The sequence below is a fragment of the Sturnus vulgaris genome, chromosome 10 (genome assembly GCF_052056855.1).
Source record: "Sturnus vulgaris isolate bStuVul1 chromosome 10, bStuVul1.hap1, whole genome shotgun sequence".
Lineage (NCBI taxonomy): Eukaryota > Metazoa > Chordata > Aves > Passeriformes > Sturnidae > Sturnus > Sturnus vulgaris.
The window spans coordinates 25,004,085-25,031,728 of NC_142252.1; the positions used below are offsets into that span (position 1 = coordinate 25,004,085).

The 27,644-nt window shown below is 50.3% G+C and overlaps 1 protein-coding gene across 13 annotated transcripts in view; it reads right to left on the reverse strand.

The window, feature by feature from the left end:
• The window catches only part of MBNL1 (muscleblind like splicing regulator 1), a 65,407-nt gene that overhangs the window by 34,411 nt on the left and 3,352 nt on the right, over nt 1-27,644 (reverse strand). For 8 of the 13 annotated variants that reach the window (XM_088171121.1, XM_088171129.1, XM_088171127.1 and 5 more), the window contains one exon: nt 11,408-12,322. The exons of 1 other annotated variant lie outside the window; for it this stretch is intronic. In XM_088171121.1, the coding sequence (XP_088027247.1) occupies nt 11,408-11,581 (174 nt within the window). In that variant the 5' untranslated portion in view covers nt 11,582-12,322. Of the gene's footprint in view, nt 1-11,407; nt 12,323-26,819; nt 26,950-27,067; nt 27,195-27,644 lie in introns of those variants that run through there. 4 more of the 13 variants (XM_014886130.2, XM_088171120.1, XM_088171132.1 and 1 more) reach the window with 4 other exon arrangements.

The window sequence follows — 27,644 nt, forward strand, 5'->3', positions numbered from 1 at the left end:
CCAGAGGTTTGGCCTTGCTCGCTTTCCACATGAAACAAAATGACAGTAAAATGAGGGAACAAAAGACCCACTGTAAGGCAGTGTGCAAATAAAGACACTATCTCTGTGCTCTGTCTGCACCAGTGCAGTGCAAATACAATTACAGCTACCAGGAAACATTGCTTGCTCTCAGGAGCTCTCCAGCCTCTCTCTGTTAAAGCCTCTGCATAGGTTTTACTTCTAAAAATGCAACTCCTCGTTAGGACAAATACACAGAGTGGGGCCAGGTGAGAGCCTCTGTGTGCTCAGAAATGTGGCTGCACGGTGAATATTTGATGCAAAAGTCTTGAGAAGCTCAACTCTCAGTCACACATCGAGGGGAAACACGCTCAGAAAAGCTTATAAAATAGGTGACAATGCCACCAGAGGAGCAGAAAGAACACATAACCAGCAGAAGCAGTTCCTCAGTGTCTGTAAGGCCCCAGAGCACGTGGGCATGCAGGAACAGGGAGGTGCAGACCCATCTGCCCCTGCCACGCTGCCTGAGCTGTGAGCAGAGCAGCTCAGAGCACACCAGTGGGAAACACAGGCGGCAGGATTTATTTTTCTAAAGTTAAATAATCACAAACCATGCCAAGCACTGCTCTGTGGTCAGAATTCCCTTTGATAGTTTATTTTCACGTGGGCACTGACAATGCCGTGTCCTGTCCCAAGGCAGAGCTGTGCAGGCAGCAGCAGAGCTCTGCTCCTCCAGAGGGAAGCCCAGCTCTGGGCCCAGCCCCACAGGTTACCCAGCACCAAGAGACAAAACCTCAACCCAATGGTGAAAAGCAAGGAGGAGTAGTATTTGTTTTACAGATGCAGCCTTTCTGTAGGAAGCAGCATTTGCATTAAGAATTTCTTTACAGCAAGGGTGGTCTGGCACTGGAAGGGGCTGCCCAGGGAGGTTGGGAGCCCCCAGCCCTGCAGGTGTCCAAGGAATGACTGACTGCAGGTGGCACTCGGTGCTCTGGGCTGGGTGACAAGGTGGGCATCAGGCACAGCCTGGACTCAGTGATCTCGGAGGTGTTTTCCAACCTAAACGATTCTGTGGTTTCTGCTCCTGGCACTTTGGTGTGTGTTAGGACATTTTGGCAGTGTCACCACCCTTGGTGCATGCTGAGCTGCAGGAAATGCCACCCCTGCAGATACTGTGTGTGTGAGCTCAAACACACCTCCATGACCTGCAAACATTCTCACTTCAACTGTTCAGCCACAGAGCTGGTGGGAAATGAAAAACTTTCCACGTGTGGGAGCCAACTGAGCCGATGAAACAAACAGGAACATTCAGAGGGAGGACTGGTGTATCATGATCTCATTGCAGAAGCACTTTTTCCCCAAGTTCAGCATGTGTGAGGCAGAATCAAAGCTCCAGAGATGAGCATCAGCCTCAGGGCTGCAGAGCTGCCTTACAGGTGCTTGCTCTTCAAAAACCTAAATTCTCTTTTAATATATTTGACTTAGATCTATGAGAGGAAACAACTTATTTCTGAGTATTACAAGGAAATAAACCAAATATTGAATTCCTCTCTTTTCCATGACCCTTTTTTTTCACAAGAGACCTGGCTCACTCTAAAAGTAGTAAAACAGCCAAGGAATGAGATAGAAAATGAAAACTTTCTACCCCACAACCTCCCTACAAAGCAACAAGTTCATGGTGCCAGCTTTGCTCACCATTACACCCAGGAATTCCAGGAATTCCAGGGGGCCTGGAGATGTGCTGCTCCCAACTGCTGATCCTGCTCTTCCATGGCACCACTGCCCCTGGGAGTCCCTGCAGCTCCAGGGCTCACACAGCTTTGACACAACATGAAGGAGCACAAGCTGAACCAAGTAATTTGTCAGCTGATCAAAACAGAACTTGAGCAGTCACTCAGTAACACTTAATTATTTGTCATTTAAACAGACCAGAGAGGAAAGAATGGAACAACTACAGATGGTGCTGGACAACTGACCCATGGCTGTACTCCAGACAACCATAAAATCCAGCAGTGCTTTCCAAATTTTAAATATTAAATACGGGCGTATTTTTAGCAACTGCTATTTTTAATTTTTTTAAGCATAAAGTAGCTTCTTAATTCACAGAAGGTCTTTGCAGCTTCTGAAGGCTCCTTTTTGTGTACAAACCCAAAGTCAACACACAAAACACACAACCTGAAAAAAGCTTGGAGAGGTCATCCATACAGACATAATAATATACAATGAGCACACATATATTATATATAATATACAATGAGCACACATGCATACACACACAACCTACAGTGTGTGCATGGCCCAGAACAAAACAGTTGACAAGTATAACAAGTAACTTCAACCTTCCACTGCTGCTACTTTTTCAGTGTAATTCCTTAGGTATCTACAATCACCGGAAACATCTACACCATGAATACGTAACAAGTGCTCTGTAGAAATATTTTACATTGTTACAAACATTAGCAGCATCTTCAGCCAATGGACTAAACATGAACAGGAGACCTCACTTCCCCTCTGATTTTCAGTGACACTTAATGAAGCCAAATGTTAAAGGATTCCAGCAATGCAAAACTAGGTGTGCTTTCCTCCACGGTAAGAAAAAAAAATAAAATCCATCAGCAAGTGTTATTTTTCTCTTTACATATATTTAATCACACCAGTAACCACGTTTGGAACTAGGTGCAAAAGATCTGCTGTAAGAAGCTGGCAGAACCTGGGGACAAACACATTTTGTGAAGGAATCGTGGAGCCTGTCTCACACCACATCCTCCAGCATCTCCTCATCTCCTGTCCTGTGCTTTGCTCTTGTTTCCCCTCCCCTCCCCTCTGCTCACTCAGAGCCCTCTCTCCTGTGTCATCTGCCAGGTGGTGAAACAGCCTCTGACCTCCTCAGCCTTTTGTCTCTCTTCTGTCCCTCCCTTTAATTTCTTTCTCTCCTGCCTTGTCTTCTCTTCTAGTTAGAGACTTAATCACCTTCACCACTGTCATAAAAAATCCCGTTTCCTCCTGTTCAATGCAGCCATAGAGAAACACCCAAACCCTGGTCGTGGCTGCAGAGCTCGCTCTGTGCTGCACATCTGCTTTGCCATTTGCAGCTTCACTCACCATCACTTCCCTAAAACAACTGCCCAGCCTGCAGAGGTGCTGCCTGGACTGACCAACCCCCCCACACCCCTCCAGGAAACATTTAAAACACAAATTAATTCTTTTTCTATGAAACAATTCCTTGTTCTACACTGTCAACAAGAGCTTTGCATTTTAAGGAACTTGGAATTGAAGCTGCCATATCCATCCATCCATCCATCCATCCATCGTGCAAGGGAAGCACCTGTCTCTGCTCCACAGACAACCAACAACAGGAGTAAATAACGTAGCAGATACAAAGAACTGACTCTTCTGTTTCCTCTAAGGAGTGTTTAATGAGCATGAACTCTTTAACCCTTCAGTTTGCCCAGTCAAGGGCTTTCCCAGCTCACCTGCATTTTTATTTGGTTACAGACACTGCAGACATCCAGGCTGTCTCCTGACTCAGCTCACTGCAGGGAAGGTTTTACCAGGGCAAGCAATGGTATGTCAATGCAGATGATTTTCTGAACACGCTCCACAACCAAAAGCTGAATTTCCAGGCACAATTTCCCATCTACAGCTGGCTCTAAACACCGAGTGCACTGTAAAGAAGGGGCAGGGCCAGCAGAGCCAGCAGCACCCCCAGCTGCAGCTCACCCTGTCTCTGGTGGCACAATGTGCCCCGAGCTGCTGCCTGCTGACAGCCAAATTCTGCACAAAGAGCCCAACCAAGTGCACTCTCCTTTCCACTCTGTGTTTGCTTCACCGATGTCAGTTTGCAGCAAGCCCCAAGGACACATAAAACATTTCATTCTGCCTGTTCTTTTTGAAAGACTTCAGTTAAAATTGCACGCTCTTGTTCCTATATAACAGAACAAGGTAAGAAAAACTGTGCTGTTCCTGACATTGCTGTGCTACTGCACACCTAAAAACCTGCCAGGCTCCTGGGAAGTGAGAACCTCTCCCTGAGCCAGACAAGCTGGAAAGATGCTCTCAAATTAAAAAAAACACAACCTCCTCCTCATCCAGTACTGAACACCAGCACTGAACCAGTACAGGTTTTTAGCCTGAATCCCAGCAGGATAAAGAAAGAGCAGAAAACAGTGATTTTTACTCCTGTAAAGTGATAGTTACCTGCTACACCTGCAGCTATTCTGGTTTACTGGCTGCTCCCAGACTCTGTGTAAGCCTGGAATTAACCCATGCAAATTCAGTGAAATCACACCAACAGTAAGTAACCAGCTTTGCTTCCTCCCAGAACTGCTCCTCTTTTCAAACAGCACTCTCTCTTTTTGCTAATTTTTTGCACTATTTTGCCAAGTTAGGAATGGTCCAGAGAAATCTGGAGCTGAAGAGAGTCTTTCCAGGAACTTGACGGCACTTGAAGTGCTCTGAGAGGAATCTGGATCCAAACCTGCTCCCCCAGCCGGCCCCTTCCCCCCTCCTGCTCCTGTCAGCAAATTTCGGAACCATCAGCACTCTCCCATTGGAACAGCACTCCCACCCCACCATCCCCTCTCTGCAAAGACAGAGAGCTTTTTGGGATCTCCAGAGATGACAAGTTTATCCAGTGAGTGGAGTATAACAAAGAGGCAATCTGAGGAAGCAGCTTGCTAATACACCGGATTTCTTCTTCCTCTTTAAAAATCCACTTCATCAGATGTATTTTCCTTTATTTGATCAAACATTGCAGTTGCTTTCAACTACCTCCATATGTGTTCTGCATCAGTTAAACCCTGAGATGTTTCCTAATGAAGAGGATAAGCCACAAGTATTTCAATAAATCCAACCATGAACCTGAAGGTTTTCTTACTTGCATAATCCTGCGTTTCAGGACCTGACAATTCAGCGTCGACTTAAATCCCATTTCAACAGCAGTAATCCTCCCAGTGGCACCGTGAAATGGGGGACAAGACAGAGCTCTGGCTCAGGATAGAAGCAGCTCTTGCTGTTTCCTCCAGGGGCTGGTTTGAGTGCAGCCCTGGTGGAGGAGCCCTGGTGCACAACCCAACCCGGAGCATCCATCGGGGACTGCCGGGTACAGGCACAGCCCAAAGCCCGGCCGGGTCTGTCTCTGCAGGGCTGGATGGACACGAGCACCTGGGGAGGGCCCTGGTTTGGCTGCTCACCCGGAGGAGAGGCTCGTCCTCAGGCACAGCACACGGGAGCTGCTCCTGCAGGAAACACACACTCCCCTAAGCAGCACCCGGGGCAGGAGTTCCTAAATAACATCCAGCTGGAATAACTGGGCTCTGCAGTCCCAACAAAGAAACACCAGCGTCTCTCCCGAGTCAAAAAACAGATGTGATCATTCGGTCTCGAATGTAATTTGTTGCTTCCAACAAATTTCAGTGAGCCTTGGCAACAAGGCATCTGTATTTGGAAAAACAGACACTTGGGGTCATCCTGGGAAGGAGACAGGCCCCACAGGCTGCTCCTGATCGCTCAGTTAAGGCTCGGGACAAATGGCTGAATGTTCCTGACATGAGGTTTTCTTATTTTATGCTACTTCACATCTTCCCTGCAAACCAGTTCAGAATTTTAGTGATTTTGACTATGCCCAGCAGAGTTCCTGACTGTAACAGGAGCCCACGCTGGTTTCTATTATGCACAGCCTTTAAAAAATGACAGTGCAAATGCTGCAGTGCAATGTTTTAATTTCTACTTAATTTCCTTCTGCCGAGGCAGAGCTGGAGCTGTAAAATGAGCTGTGAAGGCTGCAGTTAGTTGTAACTCCTCTGTCCAAAACCTTGATAAGATTTCAAAACACCATCTATCTTCCCACAGAGGAACACACGTGCTTTCAATTGTTTGGTTTGCTAATGGACTATTTGCCACTCTGCCTAACAATTGCCCCATTTTCCCGACTGTTTGCCACTTTTCCCTTTGCTTCCTCTTCTGGAGCTCAGCCTGCTGGCAGACGCACAGGCTGGAGAGGAGAGAAATGGCAAATCAGACCTCAGGAATTTGAACATTGTTTATGTTTTCATTTTTTGCCACGGGTTACTGCTTTACGAGTTTCTTTGGAATCAGCCATGTGTCCATCTGCCTCCCGGGCCTGAGCCTCACCTCATCTCTGCACCCTGAGTCCTGGCACTGCCCCACGCTCCAGGGATGCCACACAGCTAAAATTACCCAAGAATCACCTGAGTTTCTTCTTTTGCCTTCATTCAAGAAGAATCAGACCCATGATCTGCCACTCTCAACATGATTAATGCAATAGGCTTAGGGGATTTTTTTTTTCTTTGTATTAAATGAAATAAGGTTCTTACTCTACATCCTTAGGTGTCACACAAAGGGGAACAACAAGTCAGAAAAATCAGTATTTTTTTTGAAGTAGTGACAAAGTGGAGAGACTTGAACAACTAACGTTACCTCTCTGAGGTGGAAGAAATAAGATGCTCACCAATTTCATCAATAATAATAAAAATAATAATAATAATAGTACTGCTACATTTATATATTTTTAAGCCTTCTTGGTAAAAAGTGGCAGTCACTTTTACAGAGTTCATGCGTTCTATTTAAAAAAAGAATAAACACTTCTACATCAGAAGATAAAATACTATCATACCAAGTGCTCATGGGTCTCAGACACAAGGCACCAGAGCTTCAACCTCAGACATCATCACCCAAGTGACTTACACTTCTGGTTTCCAGCTTTTTCTTAGAATTAAAAAAAAACCGCAGAGAAATGTGGAAGTTTAAGGCTTTCCAGCTGTTGAAGAAAGACTAAAAAAAGCTTTTACACTTCATTGGGACACCCAGCTCGAACATGAAGGAGCTGCCTTAGCAGGAGCATAACTCAAGAGACCAGGAGCTGATGTGGGAGCTGTGCAGTTATCTCCAGAGCCATGGCTGTGACGGGCGTGCACCAGCCACCACCTCACCACGTGAGCTCCAGATCAGCTCCAAGCAGCAGGTTTGGGGACACAGCAGCAGTTTGGGGACACAGCAGCACGTCTGGGGACACAGCAGCAGTTTGGGGACACAGCAGCACGTCTGGGGACACAGCAGCACGTTTGGGGACACAGCAGCCCCCCTGACACAGAGCTGGTGTGGGGCTGTGCCGAGCCCCTGTCCCTCTCTGTGTGTGACACTTTCCCTGAGCCCCTCTGCTCTGTGTGTGACACTTTCCCTGAGCCCCTGTCCCTCTGCTGTGTGTGACACTTTCCCTGGCCACAGGGACAGGGCCGGGTGTCCTCAGTGCATCTGCAGCTCCCACAAGATTTGCATTTGCCATCCATCTCGCCATTGTTCAGACATCTTTATCTCAGCTTTCAGGAAACGCGGATGACTCATCTATCGGAACATCTGACGAAGCTAACGTAATTTCAAAAACCAGTTCTACTTAGGCTTATTTTTCCAAGAAAAAAAAAATAAAATTCAAAAATATGGTAAAATCAAATTTCTGTTGCAAACCAGTTTCCTGATTTAGGAACTCGAGCTTATTTTTGCTGTAGACAGTCTAACAGGCTTTTAGGCATCCAAATTTAGGAAAAAAATCCTACGGCATTTAAACAAGGCAGAGCCAGAGCTGGAGCTGACTCAGCCGCTCCAGCGCATAATTTGAATACACTACATAATCATTCTTAGTTTAAAATTATCCTCCTAATATCTAAGGGCCAGATTATCCCACACACGTTCATCTCGATTCATGTGCTCCCCTAGGCCAGCCCTGCAGGTTTCATTAGCACTAATTAGGCAGCAGGATGATAACATCTCGCAGGGGCTGTCCCAGCCCTGACCTCCTGCAGCACCTCGGAGGTCACACCACGGGCCTGGTGCCTTTTGCTGCCCGTGCTCCCCGTGAACACGGCTGCTCGTGCTGCTCACAGGTAAGGAGGAGCTGCCAGGTGCACCCACAGGTGTGTCCCAAGCAGAGGCGGTGTCCAGAGCCCAGTGCCACCACACACAGCACAGGAGAGAACCTCGGGAGGCTGCACTGCTTTCCTTGCTCTAGCCCTACACAGTTTGTGCCTTCATTTCACAAGAAGGGGAAATAATAATTTAGGGAAAAAAAAAAAAAAGTGCTTTACACAAGCTGCAAGTTTCACTTCTGGCATCTATTTTTGCCTGCTCCTGGCCGGGCAGGGCAGGGTGATGGTGCTCGGCTGTAGTGGCTGTGCACTCACTGAGCTCTGTCCCTGTGCCTGCAGAGGACACCTGGGCCAGGGCCAGAGGCGAAGGGCACTGCCACAGGGTCCCCTCCCGAGGATGTGCCCTGCCTGTTTATGTTCTAAATATAGCAGAGCACACGGGCCATGTCCAGCTCGGAGGAGCCCTGCCCCGGGGGCTGCAGCTCTGCAGACTCACACCTGCCTGACGTCAGCCCCACACGGCAGCCACTCACTCCTAGGGCACACACACACAGTCCTGGAGAGACACATCACAGCATCACACCGGCCTCAAAGGGACCTTAAAGGTCACCTCCTTCCAAATCCTGCCAAGATGCAGGAGTTTGTACAGAAAAATTCCGTGACTAAGTATCTGTCTTATGTCCAAGAGATAATGCAAGCATAGCTGTCTAATTAATACCAATATCATATACATTAATAAGAAATCAAATATTTTAACATTAGGGTCAATTTTTCAGCGTACTACCATTTTAGTAAAGAACAAGAACATTACATCCATATTGAATTACTGAAAAATTAAAAATTACTTTTGAATGTCCTGACCAAAAATCTTTTTTATCTGTACTAAAGTATTGACTGACCTTATAAGGTCCAGACAGAGCTGGTGCAGCATTTCCTTAAATTGCTTTTGCAGAACATCTAAAGTTTGGGATATTGCAGACAAGGTAACTCAATGACTAGAGCTGGTTGAGCTCAGCACACACCAGAACTGACACAGAGCTGAAACAAAACCAAAACCGAGCAATGGCTTCAGCAATGGGGACTGGACTGGGAATTCCCCAAAAGGGCACATTCCATTTCCTGTTTGCCCAGGGTATTCTGGTACACGGCACAGCTAGTTAACTAACCACGGCACAGCTAATTAACTAACCACGGCACAGCTAATTAACTAACCATGGCACAGCTAGTTAACTAACCATGGCACAGCTAATTAACTAACCATGGCACAGCTAGTTAACTAACCACGGCACAGCTAGTTAACTAACCATGGCACAGCTAATTAACTAACCATGGCACAGCTAGTTAACTAACCACGGCACAGCTAGTTAACTAACCACGGCACAGCTAGTTAACTAACCATGGCACAGCTAGTTAACGAACCCCCCTGGCCAGGGGCTGAGAGCTGCTGGCAGCCCCAGGCCCAGGCTGGGACACGGCGGGCTCCTGCCCCGGGCAGCAGCGAGGGGACGGCCGGATCGCCGGGAGCCTCTCCAGCTCACAGCAGCTCAGCCACTGGCAAACCTTCCAGCATGAGCACAAGTAAACAGCTCTGGTCAGCAGTGTATTTTTAAACAGCAGATTCTTTCCCAGCTCCCAGCTCGGCCCCTGCGCTGACTCCACAGGGCAGCAGCACACTCCTCTGCTCCGAGGATCCGCAGAAGGCTGTAACGTTACCCACGTTATCACCCACGGACCTTGCAGTGCTTTGCAAAGGTCAGCCTCAGTTCCTGCATTAAAAAAGGAAGTGAAGAGCCCTGCTGACAGCAGCAGAAGGGCCAGTCACGCTGCCGGGGCTGGGGAAACCAGGCCAGGCCTGGTCCATCCCCTCTTACACCGACACCAGCTCACGCTGCTGCCCGGCTCCAGCACCACCAGCATCCCCACCAGCACTGAGATTTCAGGGCACTTCCAGCGAGCGCTGACATCATGTCCGGCTCACTCCATGGCCGGTTTCCAGCTGAGGAGAGCAAGGCCAGTGGGGTCAGGCCGCGGTGGCCAGACTCACGTTGCTGGGAAACCAGCCCGGGGACACTGCGGGTGCTGCCGCACCAGCAAAGCCATGCTGGCTGTCTCAGCCCCTCACTCAGGAACAGGCTCAGCCTCTGGGGCCAGGCCCGTGCTCTGGCTATCCCCACGGTGACACCACACACTGGCACCGTGTCCTCGTGATGGCACCGCAGCGCTGGGACTCCCCACTGGAGTCTGGGACTCCCCACTGGCACTGCCAGCCCTGGCTCTGCTCCTGCCTCCAGCACATGCCTAATGCATAGAAACATCTTACTTCCATATTTTCAAATTAATACCCTGCGTGCGTTGTAATTGCCGTATTTAAAAACAAACCGGATGACACAGAAACAAATCCTTTCAGGGTCTGCAAGTTAAGCCATGGCTGGGGGTGATGGAGTGGTCATTTCAGGCCTGAAAGCACTGTAAAGCTTTACCCTGTGTCCTGACTGGAGACAAGACACATTTTGAAGCTCGGGATGCTGAGGATTTACAGAGACCTGCTGTCAGCCCTGGCTGGGCTGGGACCTGCAGGAGCTGCTCCAGCTCCCTCCCGAGCACAGCTGTGCCAGCATCAGCTCCACACACTCGGCTCCACTTCCAGGGACTGGGGCTCAGGAAGAGAAAATCGCACTAGAGAAAACTGACAGACAGATTTCTGCTTCCCAAGTTTTGACTTTTTCATGGCTCCGCTGGATTAATTCTGTACTGTGTGTGGTACGAGTATTTTACGTGTTAGGTTATTTAAATCATTAAAAACCAAGGGAAGGAGCTGGGACCTGCACATCTAACACCTATCACTAACATGACAGCTACAGTGGAACAGCAGCCCTACATTTATGGTGCCTAGCTGGGATGTGCCTCCTGAAAACCCTCTCTGCTCCTGCCATGCTTGCATGTCCAGAGGCACCTTGCCTTCTGCTAAGAACTGTCCTTCCCTTAAGCAAGTGCACTTGGGAAAAAGATGGGATAACCACACCAGTGCCAACCCTGGAAAGGCAAGCAGGGTGCTCACAGACACCTGAATAACCCAGGGAGGAAAACACTCTTCTAAGGTTCACCATCAGCTGTCCAGAGACACCAACAACCCGCTGGTAGTTACGAGATGGAAACAAATCCTCATATTGCTTACGTGGTTTGTGCTATTAAAAACAAAGAATCCTCACAGTGACTTTGCTGTTTCTACGTGAAGTGCCCTTTATTCCAGCTACAGGCAGGGAATAATTTGGAGGCGAAGAATGAGCCCCTGTAGCCATACTGGTGGATTTGAGCCCTGCCAGACGTATTTTCCCTTCGTTCTCTATATCCTTCCCCTTCCCCCAAGGAAAGCTGCAACGCAAATCGACAAGCATCAATAAAATAAAAGCAGCAAAACAGCCCATTGCTGGCAGCCAGCACTTGCTCCTGTTCGGCTGCAGGATTTCTCTGGCTACAACTGCTTCTTTCTTTAACCACATATCCTTGAAAATAATGTAATATTTACTCACTTTCAATGAGTCAAAGCAGGCGATTACGCGTCCGTTTTCAACTTGGCAGCTTTTCGACGGGTGTGCAAATTTACATTCCGTGTCTGGTCGTGAGCAAGTCCCCCTTTGGAACTCCCTACACACTTCCAGCGTTAGCCATTTTGTGTCCCGGATCGGTGTGACGCTAACAGCCATCTTTAGATTTTACAGGTAGTTAAAATTTCCAATAAAAACGGGCAAACGAGTATCTGAACTGATAAACTGGAAATGATGAAAGTGCCACCTCCAGAACACTATTTTCCCCCGCTCCCTATTTTAAAATAAGTACGTGTAAAACTGGGTGGCTGCAATCCCGAGGAAGAGCTGTGTCACCAGAGTTCAGAGCGTGGCACCGTTAGCGGGGCTCGGGCAAGGCCGGGAGCGGCAGCCAGGTGCGCCTGCGGGAGCGTGGCCAGGACTAGCCCCGTGTGCTCAGCATCCCGTCCTGAGTGCGGCCGCCGCAAGCATGGGCCCGTGGCGGGCTCCGGCAGCGCTTCCCGAGCTGCTCCCGGGGACGGTGGCTGGCAGGTGCCTCCAGGCAGCGGGCTCGCAGCGGGCTCTGCGGTGCAATCGGGATCGATTAGTTTGGCATAGACAGATGCAGCAGTTTAGAGCAACGACCGACACTGGGTTTAGGCTGGGGTTTGTTTTTTTTTTTTCTCCTCCTCTCCTTGGCTTTCGGGCAGCAGAGCTCTGACCTTCGGGGCACACTTTAGTGCACAGTGCAGCGGCGGCGGGGGAGCAGCGCCGGACCCTCCTCCCGGCGGGCGCGGGGCTGGCAGCGGCGGAGCGCTGTCGTCGCAGTCTAGCTGGCAGCAAGCAAGGCAAAAGCAGCGGCTGCTCTAGAAGCGGTCCCAAGCAGCAGCGACGTCAGGAAAGGCACTTCTTAGTACCAACCTGTGGAGAGAAGAGACACGTTACGAGCGGGCGGCGCGGGCGCCCCGCGAGCCGCCGCCCCGCGCAGGGCACTCACGGCTGCGGGCGGCGGGGCCGCGTCCCCGCGCGGGGCCGGGCGGCAGCACCGCCGCGGGCCAATCGCGGCGAGCGTTGCAGCGACACTCCGGGCAGGGAGCCAATGGCGGGGGCCGTCTTATGAAAGGTCGCGCCTGTCAGACGCCGGCCGCGCCGCGCTGCCCCGAGCGCGCCCGCCGGGGCCCGCGCGTGCGGCCCGGCGGTACCGGCGTGCGAACCCGCCCGGGAACGGCACCGGGAACGACACCGGCAGCGCCCGCCGGCCCTCCGGGCGGCTCGGGCCCGGTGCCGCCTGACCTCCCGCCGTGGCTCCCCGGCGGCTGAACGGCACCGGCACCGCCCCGCCCGGCCTGAGCACGGACCCGAGACACGCTGAGACCCGGCCCCGGCGGGGCCTGACCGCCCGCTCGGACGCGGCCAGCGGCACCGCGGCCACGCCGAGGGCTCGGGGGACACCGGCCCGGCCCGGCCCGAAGGGAGGAGCGCTGTGCCCCCGGCACCGGGCGGCGGGAGCGCAAACCCCGCAAACCCCGCGGCAACGAGGGCAAACCCTGCCCTCGGGATGGGTTTCCCTTCACTCCGCCACTCAGATGCCCAGCTCGGGCACAGCAGCCTGGTGCCACCTGCAATACAATTCCAGAATAATGAGCTACAGCTCCTGTCCCCTCCTGAGGATGTCAGCCGGGAGCACGGAGCACTGCCTGGGACACACTGACACCAACAACGACGGGGATTCTGCCAGCACTGCAACCCCAACAGCATCCTCCGCCTGTGACAAGGGCAAGACTGTTCCCATCCCCGTCTTTCTGAAGATGCTGCTTCATCATCTTCCTATTTCCCACCGCCCTCCAATACAGGTCACTGACACAGCCTCCAGAATCACACCCTGGGGAGCGATGCTGCCAGCGTGGATGCAAACCAACAGATGAGAAACAGCGAGACTTTTTCTAGGGACATAGTGATCAGAACAACCAACTCCAGGGGAAGGAAAACACACCTAACGAGCTAATGAGATTACAACAGGCACCGCGGGTTCTTTGCCAGGACGCTTGAAATCATGCCACATTTTTAATCCCTGCTAGCAAGAGACAAACAGCTACATAATTACTTGCAAGCACAAGTTAACAACTAAGTGTCTTTGTGGTAAACACAGACACTCATTTGCTTCAACTGCCTAAAATTCTGAAGTTTAGGGTCATGCTGCAGCAGCAGTCAGTACTCCATAGTGCTTGGGATATCGAATTCTTAGGTCTTGAAAACTTATTCTGTAACAAGTGTCCAGGCAAACCAGTTTGGTTGTTGCTCTTGTGCCACGCTCCCCAGCCATGACAGACTAGCACTGAGAGATCTGAAAGCAGAGAACGTGCTGCTGGGGCCGTGTGCCCCCAGGCATCCCTGCAGCCTGGTGCAGGACTGCCGGCACATCAGAGCACCTTTGGAAGCCTAAACACATCTGCCAGCCCTCAGTCAAGGTGCACTGCAACTCATCCTCCACAGATGAGAGCTGGATCTGCATCCTCCCACCATCACTCCTGCACTGCACAAAATGACTTGTGCTATTTTATTAGGAATGTTTGTTCCCTGTCAGACCCTCAGGACAGGGTGCTGCCAATGCCAGCAAGAAGAGTTCTACCACAAAGCTGTGGAACTGCTCTAAGCAGGTTTTTCTCCTGTTCATTAGCTTGGTAACCAATCCATACCAAGCATTGATTTTTCCAAACACCAAGAAGAGTTAGAGCAGTAAATTGATGCATTTTATACGCTGAAGCCAATGCAAGTTAAAGGCCACCACTTCCAAGCAAGATATTTCACTCTCATTACACGAGTAGTCACCCCTAACAAGAAATGAAAGAGAGCATGAAGGCAGCACCCGAAATGAAAACAGATGAAAACTAGCTTTTGTGCTCACGTGTATTGACAGGAGAAATATTCCCGGTAAGACTCCCAAACTGTGCTTTACTCCTGGGTTACTTGAAGTGTTTTGTCACAGTTTGTTGTCTACCTGAAAAGAGCCAGAAATGTCAGCTTTAAAAATAGCCTTCAAGCAGAAATAAAGCCTGACGTCAGACCAGAGGTTTAGCTTCAGTGTCTCTACTAAATAAAGGAAGATGTTAGCATGGAATTATCCTTTTTTATCTGCATAAACTATTTTCCCATCACTTTGAAATTCTCTTGTGATACTCAGTCACTAAGGAGTCCTCACTAAGCTCCATGTGCTGGAAGGAAGATACACTGTCTGCAGAACCCAGCTGGTCCATGTGATGTCTCCTTTGGGCTGTGGCTGATAAGGTGGGAGGGACTGCATCAAATCCAGAGGGAGAACCATAGGGACAGGACAGCAAAAGTATTGAACTTTTTATTTTTCATTTAATTAAAAATGATTTATGGGTTGATGGTTTCTAGACCCCACCTAGCAGAGCAGTCAGTACTAAAGACTCTTGTGATCCACAGGTGGGTTTTAAAGTTCATCTTTTGAAATCTGAAATTTGGAAGCAATTGCTACTCGTCTTGGGAATACTGTAACATTGGTTTAGCCAAAGCAGAACCTTGCCTTCACTGAATATCAGGATACAAGGATTGAAAGCAAATTAAAAAGTGATTCTCAGAAGAGACAGAAGAGAGAAAGAACACTAAGAAGTCATTCCTTAGGAGGGTAACAGAGATGACTTCGTTGTCTCCTGAGCTGGGTCAATGAAAATGATTAAGAAACAGCCTCACAAATCAATGGAAGGGTTATCTGGAAATGTCCAAGAAAGTGAATCTGACACAGAAGAGAGACCTGTTACTTCCCCTTATTGCTATAAAGAAATGTACAGACAGATTAACAATGCATTTTTCCTCCTCATTACAGTCTTTGACACAAAAATAAGATATCTCCCTGCCCTGAGAATCCCTCCCAAAGAGGCACTGTTTTCACTGTTCCTTTAACTGGGTTTGCTGGACATCCCTGTTTTCTCCAACTCAATTCACACACATCTCTCAAAGAAAGATGTAGAAAGCTGGGCAGGCAAAAAGCCCAACACTAAGGAGAAGATGGCAGGGAAGAATGCTATTTTTATGCTTAGAGAAAGTGGAAGCTGAAAACACCAGTCTCAATGACATGAGAACTGTCAGCAAGAACAGATAATTACACAACGTGAATACATCCTCATGACAATGACTCTAATGAGATAGGAAATGGAATAAAATCAATATTCTATTTACACTGACAGGGCAGTCTCAAAGCTTGAAATTGCCAAACGGCTGTCTTTTAAATCAAGGAACACAAAATTACTGACTCCTTACAGTATTTTCAAAACACCTCTGCCAAACTCAAAGTTTACCAATAACGTATCTCAATACGAAAGTTGGAAGAGATACAGCAATTACTCCATGGCACAATTGAGGGATATAATTATAGCATTGTCACAAAATTAAGCTGAAACAATGAGTTAATTAACATCTTGTCACATAACCGTATAGGACTGGATAAAGGAAAATATTCTTTAGTAAACTACAGCTGAAGAAGCCAATTGTCACATTCCGGGCTGCTCCCAGAGGACAGCACAGCAAAGCAAGATTACTCCTCTTTCAATTTTGTACTTTATAAATTTCAGGGAAAAATGGGAGTGCAAAGGCAGGAGCAGAGAGCAGCCAGCTCTAGAGCAGCCCTGCCAGGGTCTGTACCCTGGGCTGGATTTCACAGCTCCCCAGCCCAGTAACCTGGGACTTGGAGCCTGCCAAAGCTACAAGCACATGTTAGCTTTGAACTACTAAGTGCCACAACAGATCTGTAAAAAAACTGCCAACGCTGCTTCTATGACCCAGATATTTTGCATTATATACATAGTTTTAGTACTACTACTAGTAGTAGTGTTTTAAAGGTTTTTTCTGTACTGTTTTAGCTGTGACAGACTTGCCTGGTGCAACCTCCCACTGACTTGAGTGGCTCCTCCGGCACATCCCCATCAGACGTGGTTTTATCTTGAGTCTATTTCACAGTTTCTGAAACTGTTTCAGCAGAACCACCTAACTGTGACATTCCATGTGAATTGAAGACACCCAAGTGTACTCGGTTCATGGGAATTGGATAAATAATGAAAAAAGAGGCAACATGTTGTACCCCAACCACCTGCAGGAATTGGGTATTGCTCCAAGATTTCCCTGATCAAACTGTGAACCAATTCCCACTAGCAGTGCATGGGCACTGACATACAAATCCCACAGCCCAATCCTCTCTTACTTTAGATTACAGTAATGCTATTTTCAAGTCAGAAAGCTACACTGCAAATTCCATAAAACCTCTTTCCTTTAAGGAGCAGACGGTTACGGATTAACTGCTCTTGCTGATTTTTAAAAAAATTTTAAAGTCAAGAAACACGCCTGTTGATTTATTTTAATAAGCTGGGGTATATATCAATCTCTTTTACAAACTTTGAGGCTTTGGGGACACACAGGATTCACAGTTTGACAGCATTAGCTGGATGTGTATTTATGAGCATGAACAGGCACAGGCCAGTCCCTGTCTCTGCATGAGGATGTGGCACATGAGCTGTTATTCTCTTCCTGCAACTTTAAGTCAGGGACACAAAATGGGGAAGGACTACTCTGCCTTTAATCCAATTTTCATCAATTTATGTATTACAAAGCATTTACATATCCATCCCCATCCACCACTGAAGTTGCAAATACTGTTTCTGGTAATAAAAACATACTCACCCTGTAATTCCTTTACCATAACATTCACATAATGTATTTTAGAAATGGGAAGTTCTGTATTATCCTGGCATAGGGGAATTCCAACCATAAAAGAAGTGACATTGCCCAAGCAAGTCTAAAAAAGTTCTTGAGCTTTAAAAATGACAGTAATCTAGTGATTTAAGTTGAAATTCCAAGAGGTAACAAACTGAATTGAAAAAAAACAAAATCTGCTTTATTAAAATCAGTTTTATTTTCTTGTTCTAACAGTAAACACGTTGTTTCTATACAAAGGCACTTGAGAGGCCCTAATAAATCAACTATGCACCCTTCCAAAAACGACAAGCTATTTATTAATCCGACTCTTGCTCATTTTGTTTGATTAACTGCAAATGTACACAAGCCAAGCAAGGCAGGAGAGCAGCAAGATGACCCACAGCATGGGGTCAGGCCAGGACAGGCCCCCCAGGCTGGGCAGCACAGAGCTCTGCACCTGTAAAACCTTCCCTACCCTGCAGCACGTAGTGTGACTGATGCTCTGCCTGGCTCAGTGGCAGCCAGGCTGGGTGCTGGGTGCTGTCCTCAGGAGCAGCCAGAGGCAAACCCCAGGATGGCTCCCACAGCCCAGACTCACAGCTGGAGGCACCTGCAGCAACAGCAAAGAGGCAGAGACTGTCCCACAGTGACAGGTGATTCCTAACTGCACGTGTGTATGGATTTGTATAAAACACGACCATTAGCATCATCCACAATAAAAATCCCTACAGAACACAAGGCATGTCCATGACTCAGCAAGGGAAGGAGCTTCCCTCTGACACCAAATTCAGCTGATGCTGATGGTTTCAGGGAGAAGTGACCCGGAGGAGCCTCACTGGGGAGAGGTGCAGCACACACCAACTTCCCGTGCTCCACTGCCTGAACATCTCCTGTGCTCAAGGGAAAACAGGCCAGCACCTCATTCCTGCTCAGCTTCCCACTTCCCTGCCTAGTGCAGCTGCCATGTGGCCCTGGAGCAAAGGGAGGCTTTTCCTTGCCCAGACACAGCTGGATAAAGCAGGGGGAAAAGGAATCCTGAGAGACCAGTGCAGCCAGCACCTGATGGATCAGGACATACACATGGTCACTCCTAACATTATTAATTTATTAACAGTAGCACTTCCTCCAGACAATAAGCTCCTCCCCTTGGCCTCACTAACTCATCCCTGGCTGGGCCACCCCTCCCATGTTCACTCACAGCAAAATCTCCAGATTTCAAAGTTCTTGCCCGTTCACATGACAACCACTTTGTTAGGACAATAATTTCCAGTCAGGAGTCTGGATGCAGCCACCACATCTCTGCACACATCAAATTAACTAGCAAGATGAAATCTGAACCTAATTACCAGGAATAGAACAGGCCATTCATGTCACCTGCTCCATGCTGGTGTGTTGTCCTGCTCCTGTTGACAATGCCAGCAGTTTTCCTGGCCCTGAGGACACATGGACCACAGTGGGGCACGATTCCATGGGGGACACCTTGCTGCTCTCTGCCTGCTGTGAAACAGAACATTCTCAGGCAGGCCCATCGGGGTTATGGTAATTCTGGATTGCCTCATCTTGCATCTGACTCGAGGGCAACCGAAAAGGGACCGGACCCAGCCCATGAGGAACTCGTTACACCAAGTTCTGCTTGCAGCAGCTCCTAGAGCTGGTCACTTCAGCTCAGCTGTGGCAATGCAGGGACAATCACAGGCTTCTCCCCAGGGACCAGAAAATGAGACGGGAATGAGGGACAGCAGAGCCATCAGTGCAGTTCAGTTTGGACCAAAAGACTGCTGCCAGAGAGGCAAATCCACACTCTGGCTCTGCAGCATGGCCCAGCACAGCACCCCTGAGGAGGGACCGGGAGTCCTGCACCTCTGAAAGCACAGCAGCATCACACAGAGACAGCTCTGCCATGCTGGGCACACCTGGAAAGCTCACCAGCATCACAGAGACAGCTCTGCCATGCTGGGCACACCTGGAAAGCTCACCAGCATCACACAGAGACAGCTCTGCCATGCTGGGCACACCTGGAAAGCTCACCAGCATCACACAGAGACAGCTCTGCCATGCTGGGCACACCTGGAAAGCTCACCAGCATCACACAGAGACAGCTCTGCCATGCTGGGCACACCTGGAAAGCTCACCAGCATCACACAGAGACAGCTCTGCCATGCTGGGCACACCTGGAAAGCTCACCAGCATCACACAGAGACAGCTCTGCCATGCTGGGGACACCTGGAAAGCTCACCAGCATCACACAGAGACAGCTCTGCCATGCTGGGGACACTTGGAGCAGGGAAGCACTGGCAGTTCAGTGTGATGACGACACCACCAGACTCGGGTCACCAACGTGAGTCACACGGCAAGGACAGTCCTGGAAAACACTCAGCATGCGCTGGGAGACAGGAGACACAGCCGGCTGCATCTGCATTCACAGCTGCCTGCTTCCCAGGGAATCTCAGATCCAAAATAGAGCACTTTCCATGCCTTGATTCATTCTGGCCTTACATTTAATTTATGTTTATAATCACATCCTTCCAGGATAATAAAAAACTTGTACAGCTTCTCAGAAAATATAACGGATCTATATAATCTATTTCATTAGTTACATACGACTCTAAACCACAGAGAATGGGATTTTTAATTCTCTTTGCTCTGTCACCATCTGATGTATCAGAGATGACTTTATACACTAAATACAAAATGATTTTTCCATACACAGCAAAACCAAACCAGTTTTGGAGACGCTTTCCTTGATTTAACAGAGATCCCTGCATATACAGTGCTCAGCAGCACAGCAACACTGACTGATGTGATTCATTTTGGATCGTGACCAATCTCACACAAACTAAACAAATACATGCATCTTCAGATACCAAGCAAACGCTCCAAATTAGTCACTGGTATTAAAAAAAAAAACAACAATAAAAACTACACGACTTTTACTTTTGGAAAGAAGTGGAAAAGATCTTTGAGACAAGTTTTTAATCGGAATTTGCTTTAGTATATAGTAGTTATGCTTGTTCATTTTGAATCATGGTATGCATGCAGTTAACAATAACCATGAGAAACAAGCCTCCAACAGCCCTGCTCAGAACAGCCTGTGCTGCACACAACCTCAGCCAGCACAGCTTCCACCACACAGGGGACAAGTCACAGGGGGCTGCTGAGCTGGGCTGGTCCCAGCAGTGCTGCCACTGCCACTGTCCCACAGTACTTCCCACATGGAATTCTCCATCCTCTACCTGGGTTCTCCTCAATGTGTCTCCTTTTTCATTAACAGAGCAAGCTACCCAAATTAAACACAATGAAGGAATTCTGGAAAAACCTCAAAAGATTACTGTTTTCCTTGTCTTCTCCCTCCTACCTCTAAAAGCCATTTTAAAACACTAATAATAAAAGTTTAAATTTCTACTCTAGCTCAAAAAACGGGATGTTTGGAAAAAAGCTTCTGAAATTACTTAAGAAAACCTAGCTTTTATAAAAATGGTGATTAAGGCAGAATGATCAGAAGTTGTAGAAAACAAACCAAATCCAAAGCAATAACTTTGTCAGTCATGCAGAAAAATGAGTGAAAGAAGTTCAAATGCTTGTATTTCTGTTCCATTGCTAGTTGTATTTAATTAGAAGAATTGAGCAGAGCTGTGTGTACTTTTCACAACGAAAATCAAATCATTAAAGATTTATTTATTGAATATATTTGCACATAAATACAGGAGCTCAATAAAATGTTGATAAGCAGCAAACAAGATACCTGCCCAAGGACATCCTTCCCAGCAGCCTGCAAAGCTCCAGCACCACGGCAAGTGCCTGCACTCCCAAAACAACGTTTTTAACTGCTACACATCAAGAAGCTGAAAAGTACATAATTACATTATCAGGATCACAGACTCACTACCTTTGATTTTTCACTGCTTGAAAGAAGACTCAAAGTCCACTGAAGTTGTGCCTATGTTTGGAGCACGGAAGGAATTCCCATATAAAATTACAGATGAAGAGTACCAGACTTCACTGAAAAGCAGAGGTGGCCACACAAAGTCAAGAACGCTGCCCAGGCACTAATAAACTCTTCCACACACTGGAATCAACATTTTTGTTCGGATTTTATCCCAAGCTTCGGAGAGTCACAGAAGAAAACCCGGAGCGTTTGTTTCTGCCCAGAAAGGCCTCCTGTGTTTATCAGTGCGTGCAGCTGACAGACCTTCCTCCATGGAAGCCAGAGGCACAGGCAGCCTTGGGAGCGGCGAGGAAGAGGAAGGGTGGGTGGCCCTGCACAGCACCTCTGCCAGCGGCTCGCAGCGCCTGCGCACACCCCGACACCTCCTTTATATGGCCAAGCCAGGCCCGCTGCTGTGCCTTCAGCTTGGCAACCTGCTCGGAAAACCTGAGCCACGTGCCTGGAGCAGCGTGCTCCACAGCCTCTGCAGTGCCCGGAGCCAGGGGTTCAGAGGATCCACACCTCGGTACATCCAGCCCCAATGGACACAGCAAACTCCATGTGTACTCACACTGAAAGGAAAGCTGGTCTCCTGTGCGCTGGGAACTGTCACTGCAGTGCAGATACTGCCACTGCAGCGTTTTCCAGGGCTCCAGCAGCCTCGGGAGCACATCCCAGGGGGGTCTGGCTGCCCACAGCCCATCCCTGCCCAGGGCACAGGGGGAGCTGGGCTCGCACAGGGGAGCTGGGCTCGCACACAGGAGCGCCGACAGCCCTGCAGCACTGAGCTGGGCAGTTCTGACTGCTCTCCCTTTTTTAGAAGGAAAAAATTCCAATTAACTTCTCTGGAAGCAGGATTGGGCCCAGAGCCCAAAAATGCTCCGGGTTCCCAAGTCCTTACTCACTGCTCGCAGTTGGAGACAGCAGCGCAGCAGGAATGCACGGAGCTGCTGCGGGAGCCTCTGGGAGCCCGGGCCCAGCCCTGCTCCTGCCGCCTGTGCCCCGGCCCAGCCAGGGCTCGCTACGTGCTGCAGCAAATGCCAGCCATGTACGGGACAAACGCTGCCCTCGCCCTCCCGTCCCTCCCGAGGGGAATGCAGATGCCACCAGCTGCCTCCTGAGCAGGCTCTGCAGGCAGACCTGAGCCCACAGACACCCAAGTCAGGACATGGTATTTATACTGCTTTCAACATTTCACTTTTCTCTGCAAATAATACCTGCTCCAAGTTCAAGTCCAAAGCATATTTTGCCTTGCCAGATGATCTGCGACCGTCTCATGACTTATTACATTGTTATCGCTGCTAAGCTGAGCAAACAGGGCTGCTAAGTCTATTAATCTTCTGAAACACCAAGTCTGAAACTGTAGAAACAAAACATCTCACTACAAGATACATAAAATGTGCTATAGAGAGATAAGGGGGGAATTCAGTGCACGCTCTGCTAAGTTTTTTCAGCGCCACTGCAAGCAAGACTGACGCACTTTTGCAAGAGCCGACTCTGGATGTAACACCAACAAGTTACATAAGGGAAAAGAAATTCCTTTGACAAGAGCAGCCTGCCCCAGGGAGGACAGCGAGGTTCACTTCCCACAGGAAAACCTGGGCACTCTGCAGGCGCTGCAACTCCACCTGTACATTCACAAGGACTGATAAAAGGAGCTCAGCCCAGCCCAGCCCAGCCCGGCTAGCCGTGGTGGGGAGCTCTGCTCAAAACACCAAAGGAATGGACGTATTTCAACCTATCTAGTACTTACTGCTGTTTATTCTGTGGAAATTCACTCCATTCAGCTACTCACAGGCAGCTTGCATATTTATGTACCAAAATATTTTTCTGAGCAAACAAGTATTTGGCCTATTTGCCTAAAGCAAAGGTCCCCCAGCACAGGGGATTCATACATTTTATCACAGTGCTCAGACCAGGGCAGCTCCAGGAGGTAGTGGGGCTGTGGAAGGACAGACAGACCCAAGCTGAGCTGGCCCGTTCCCCAGGCTGGGCCTTATGGGAATTATAATCTGGCTACACAAAACTCAGGCCCGGCTACATTTTCTTCAGGCCTGGCTGCCTCCATTTTCCTGTACAACCTGGAGATCAAACCAAAATGAACTCAAATTGCAGGATTTTGCACCCTTGTGACAGAAGTGCTGCCACCTTACACACTGCTGCTGCTCTTACTAATTTGTACCAACAGCAATTTTACCTCCAAAATTCAAGCTTAATCAAGCTGAATTGTGAAAACTCGAGTCAGATTTTACTGAGGATAGATTATGCCTATTGCAAACTTTTTTTTTTCCCAGCTACTCAAAATAAAGATATTTTGGATATTCTTCTATAGCAATTACATGCACATAATTTGAAACATGGACTATTTCACAGGGTAGGAGTTGACAGAAAGTAGACATTTAAAAAAATTAATTGACCCCTTAGGAAAAGCAATTCTTCTGATAGATAGTTGGAATTCACCCTGAGGTCAGCACACATCAAAGCCAGCCCCCAAACTGCCCAATGGGCACAGGAAACCTCGTTTCTGCCAGCCTGGCCCAGCTCAGGGCGCTGCTGTCACCCTCCTGTCGCTGCCTCTGAAGCTGAAGAGACTTCAGAGCATCTTCAGAACAGCACAACTTCCTGCTGGTTCTGAATGCACACATCAGGGCAAGCCAACATTTGTCACTGGCTTTTTTCTCCGAGTAAATGCCTAGGACATTCCCCTGCACAGACTGCTGAAGGGAGAGTGGGCTAAAGCATCCTCACAGGAACCACACAAAGCCTTCACCTCACAGCTCGCTATATTAACTGCATGTGCTTATCTCAGGATGTATTGAAGTTTCATCACCACTACAACATGGTTTTAACAGTCCCTTCTCTTTCCTTGCTAATTGCTGGGGACTCTCTTTGACACTAATGGAATTGCAATTGCACATATTCACGGCAGAGCAGGCTCCAAATGTCACCAAGGACAGCATTCAAACATATTTACATCTTTATCCCTTTGGTAAATAACTATGGGGTAGGAGGAAAGAAATGTTGTTTACTTTGCTGCATAACCTGGGAAACTAAGTTTACAGTATCTAATTGTTAATAAAACTAAATTTAAAAATAATAATCATAGGCAACTGCTCTAATCCTTCAGGCACATGAACAGTGGAGACTACCAGACATGCAAGGGAAAGGAGAGCCCCTGTGTAGGGCTGGGCACAGCAGGACACACTGAAGTGTAGGAATTCCCAGGGAAGCAACTGAACTCTGCCAGATCCTCCCTCTCCCTTCTCTCCAGACAGGAGTAGTAGCAGGAATTTGTTGATAAACTCATAGTTGCAAAAATCATCCTTGGTATGAACATAAATCACAAGGAACGGGAACAAAACCTTTCCTGCAGTTTTACCTTCAGGAGCTGGCCTTAGCTAAGATGCTGTTTACAGCATTCCCAACGAAAATATGCCTAAGGAAAACACCCGTAAAGCCTTTGAAAGTAAAAGAGTTACCACAAGGCCTCTTACAACCCAACACTCATGACTTCCTCAGCTTCAGAATATCATGTTTGCAGATTATCCACCAGTTCCTGAGCAGAAATCATCCACTAGTTGGGAATCAAGAGGTGCTGAGGCTCATCCCCCTAATTACAGGCTTCCCTGTGTCACTACCACCTCCCCACTGACACTGAAGCAGCAGAATAAAACAAGTACTCAAAGGTAATAAAAACAGAAGAAAGCCTGTGATTTAATCTGAACTGGTTATCAGATCTTCATCTACACCACACGTGTAAGAACCTTCCTGTGGCCACAGAAACCCTCCTGGCCAGAGGGGTTTTCACAGCCTGTCTGCTCTGGGCAGCCAAACCCTGGCCCTGTGGGGCAGGGCCCTTCAATGGCCAGTGCTGTTTGCTGGCACCCATCACCATCTCCTGCTCTTCACCATCGCATTCCAGGCTCCCAACTCGGGCAGCTCCAAGGACAGGGCAGTCAGAGCAGCACCTGATCAGGGATGCAGCAGGACACGGCTGGGACATCACACCAAGGCCACGGAATGGGACATTCACCTGCCCTCCACAGACCCCTCAGCACAGACTGCAGGAGTGCATTGCAGACTCTCCTCAGGGCTGTCAGACCTTCCCAGGAGGAACCAGGCTGGAGGCAGCTGTGGGATACACCCAACTGGCCATTAGCCGTGCCTGCTTTCAGCCCTGAGCAGACAGGCTCCCAACACCTCTGGTTCCTGCAGTGGCACATCCCAGACTTCCACCTGCAGCAGTCCTGTCACCATTGCAGTGAGCACGGGGCTTCCAAGCCTTTCATTTCTTCCTCTTTTATCCACTTTAAATTACCATAACACTGTTCTATGCCAGTGGGCCTGCCCAGGGTCAGTGTCACATGCAGCCAGCCCGAGGGGAGCCTGCAACCTCTCCTCAGCTCTCACCCCAAACTTCCCCTGCAGCAACAAGTGCCATCGGCTAATTATTCATCATGCAAATAATTTCCTTGTCACTTTGGAATGTGTTGTCGTTTCATTAGAACCCTTTGTCCGTAGTGCCAAAAAAAGACATAACCCAGTTAAGTTATTCACCATTGCTATTCATTACCGCCATCCCTCTTTCCCGTTACATCCCTTCCCTGAACCTGCTCTCCTGCGCTTCATTATCTCTGTCACCCGTGTCCCGCTTCTCCCTTGCTCTGGGGCATATATTCCCCACCTCAAAAAAATCACCAAAAAAAAAAATTTCTTTCTATAAGAAACAATCGCATATTTTTCCAAGACAACCATTTTACACAACCATCCCTGCATTTTTCTCTTCCACTATACCAACGTCTTAACAAACGGACTTGCTTGCACCTGCAAACCAAAGTTCCGAATTCAAGAACTCAATTGAACTGAATTTTCTAAAAAGAAAACACAAATCTCTCATTCCATCACGGTACCGCGGCAGCTGCCAGGCCGGGCGGTGAGTGCGCACAGGGCGATGCCGTGAGCGGCACCGCAGAGCCCGCCTGGGACAGCGCACCGCGGGCCGGGCCTCCGGACACCTCCGGACACCCAGGACACCTCCGGACACACACCGGGCACCCAGGACACACACCGGGCACCCAGGACATACACCGGACACCCTCGGACACACACCGGACACCCTCGGACACACACCGAGCACCCAGGACATACACCGGACACCCTCGGACACACACCGGGCACCCTCCGGACACCCAGGACACACACCGAGAACCCTCCGGACACATACCGAGCACCCTCCGGACCCCTCCGGACACCCAGGACACACACCGAGAACCCTCCGGACACCCAAGACACACACCGGGCACCCTCCGGACACACACTGGACACACACCGGGCACCCTCCGGACTCCTCCGGACACCCAAGACACACACCGAGCACCCTCCGGACACACACCGGGCACCCTCGGACACACACCGGACACCTCCGGACACCCAGAACACCCACCGGACACCCTTCGGACACCTCCGGCCACCCACCGCCCCCCGGAGCCGGCCCGGCAGCCCCAACCCAGGGCCCAGCCCCGGCCCAGCGCCCACCCCGCGGCCGGGCGGGTCCGGGGGGCTCCGGGCTCCCGGCGGGGACAGGATCGGGAGCCCCGCGCCGGGCGCTGCCCAAGGGACGCGCGGGCACCGGAGCCGCGCCCCGGCCGGCGCTGCGGCCCCCGGCGGAGCACGGTCCCCGTGCCCGGCCCGCCGAGCGCAGCACCGCTCCCCCCGCTCCCTGCCCCGGCAGCGCCGCCGCCCGCCTGCCGCCGGGCCCGGGCCGGGCCGCGCCGCCGCACTCACCCCGGGCCTGCCGGCGGGCCCTGCCGGCGCGGCCCGCCCGGCTCAGCCGCTCATGCCGACCGTGCCGCCGGCGCGGCGGGCGGAGGCAGCGGCGGCCCGGGCTCCCCGCGCCAGCCCCGGCCCCGCTTCCGCCGCCGCCCCCGCCCCGCCCGGAAGCGCCACCCGGCCCCGGCCCCGCCGGCAGCCCCGGGCCCGCGGGGAGCCCGGCCCGGCCCGGCTCGGCCCAGCCCCGGCCCGGCCGCGCTCACCTAGTCCCGGTGCGGCCTCCGCTCTCCGGGCACGGCGGGAGCGAGGGGCAGGCGCGGAGCGGGGCGGCGGCGCGGCGGGCTGCCCTCCCCCGGGGCCGCCCTCCCTCATCCTCCCCGCGGCGGAGCGGCCGGCGCCTCATGAGTCACCGAGCCCGGGCCCGCACACGTGCCCGGCCCCGCCGCCTCCGGCCGGGGGAGGCACGGCAGGGCCGGCCTGGGGGCGGGCGGCGCAGAGCGCCCAAAGCGATCGCTGCGGACCCCCCTAACGCCGCTCCTCAGGGCACGATCCTCTAAGGATTTGCTTCCCGAAGCGGGTAGAAGGACCCCGCTTTCCTCCCGGCTCCCGCTCCTCCCTCATCGCACAGGAGCCGCCGTTGTAAAGCGGTGGTTTTGCCGGCGGTGCGGGGGCTGGCAGGGGCTCCCCGGCACCCACCCTGAGCAGCCGCACCGCTCCCGGCCCTGCAGAGCCGCGGGCCCAGCACAGAGGCAGCAGGGCGGCTCTGCCCCGTGTCACAGGGCAGGTGTCGGTCCTGCCGAGTGGGTGACACTGACAGCAGAGTGCAGGGAAGGAGACTCA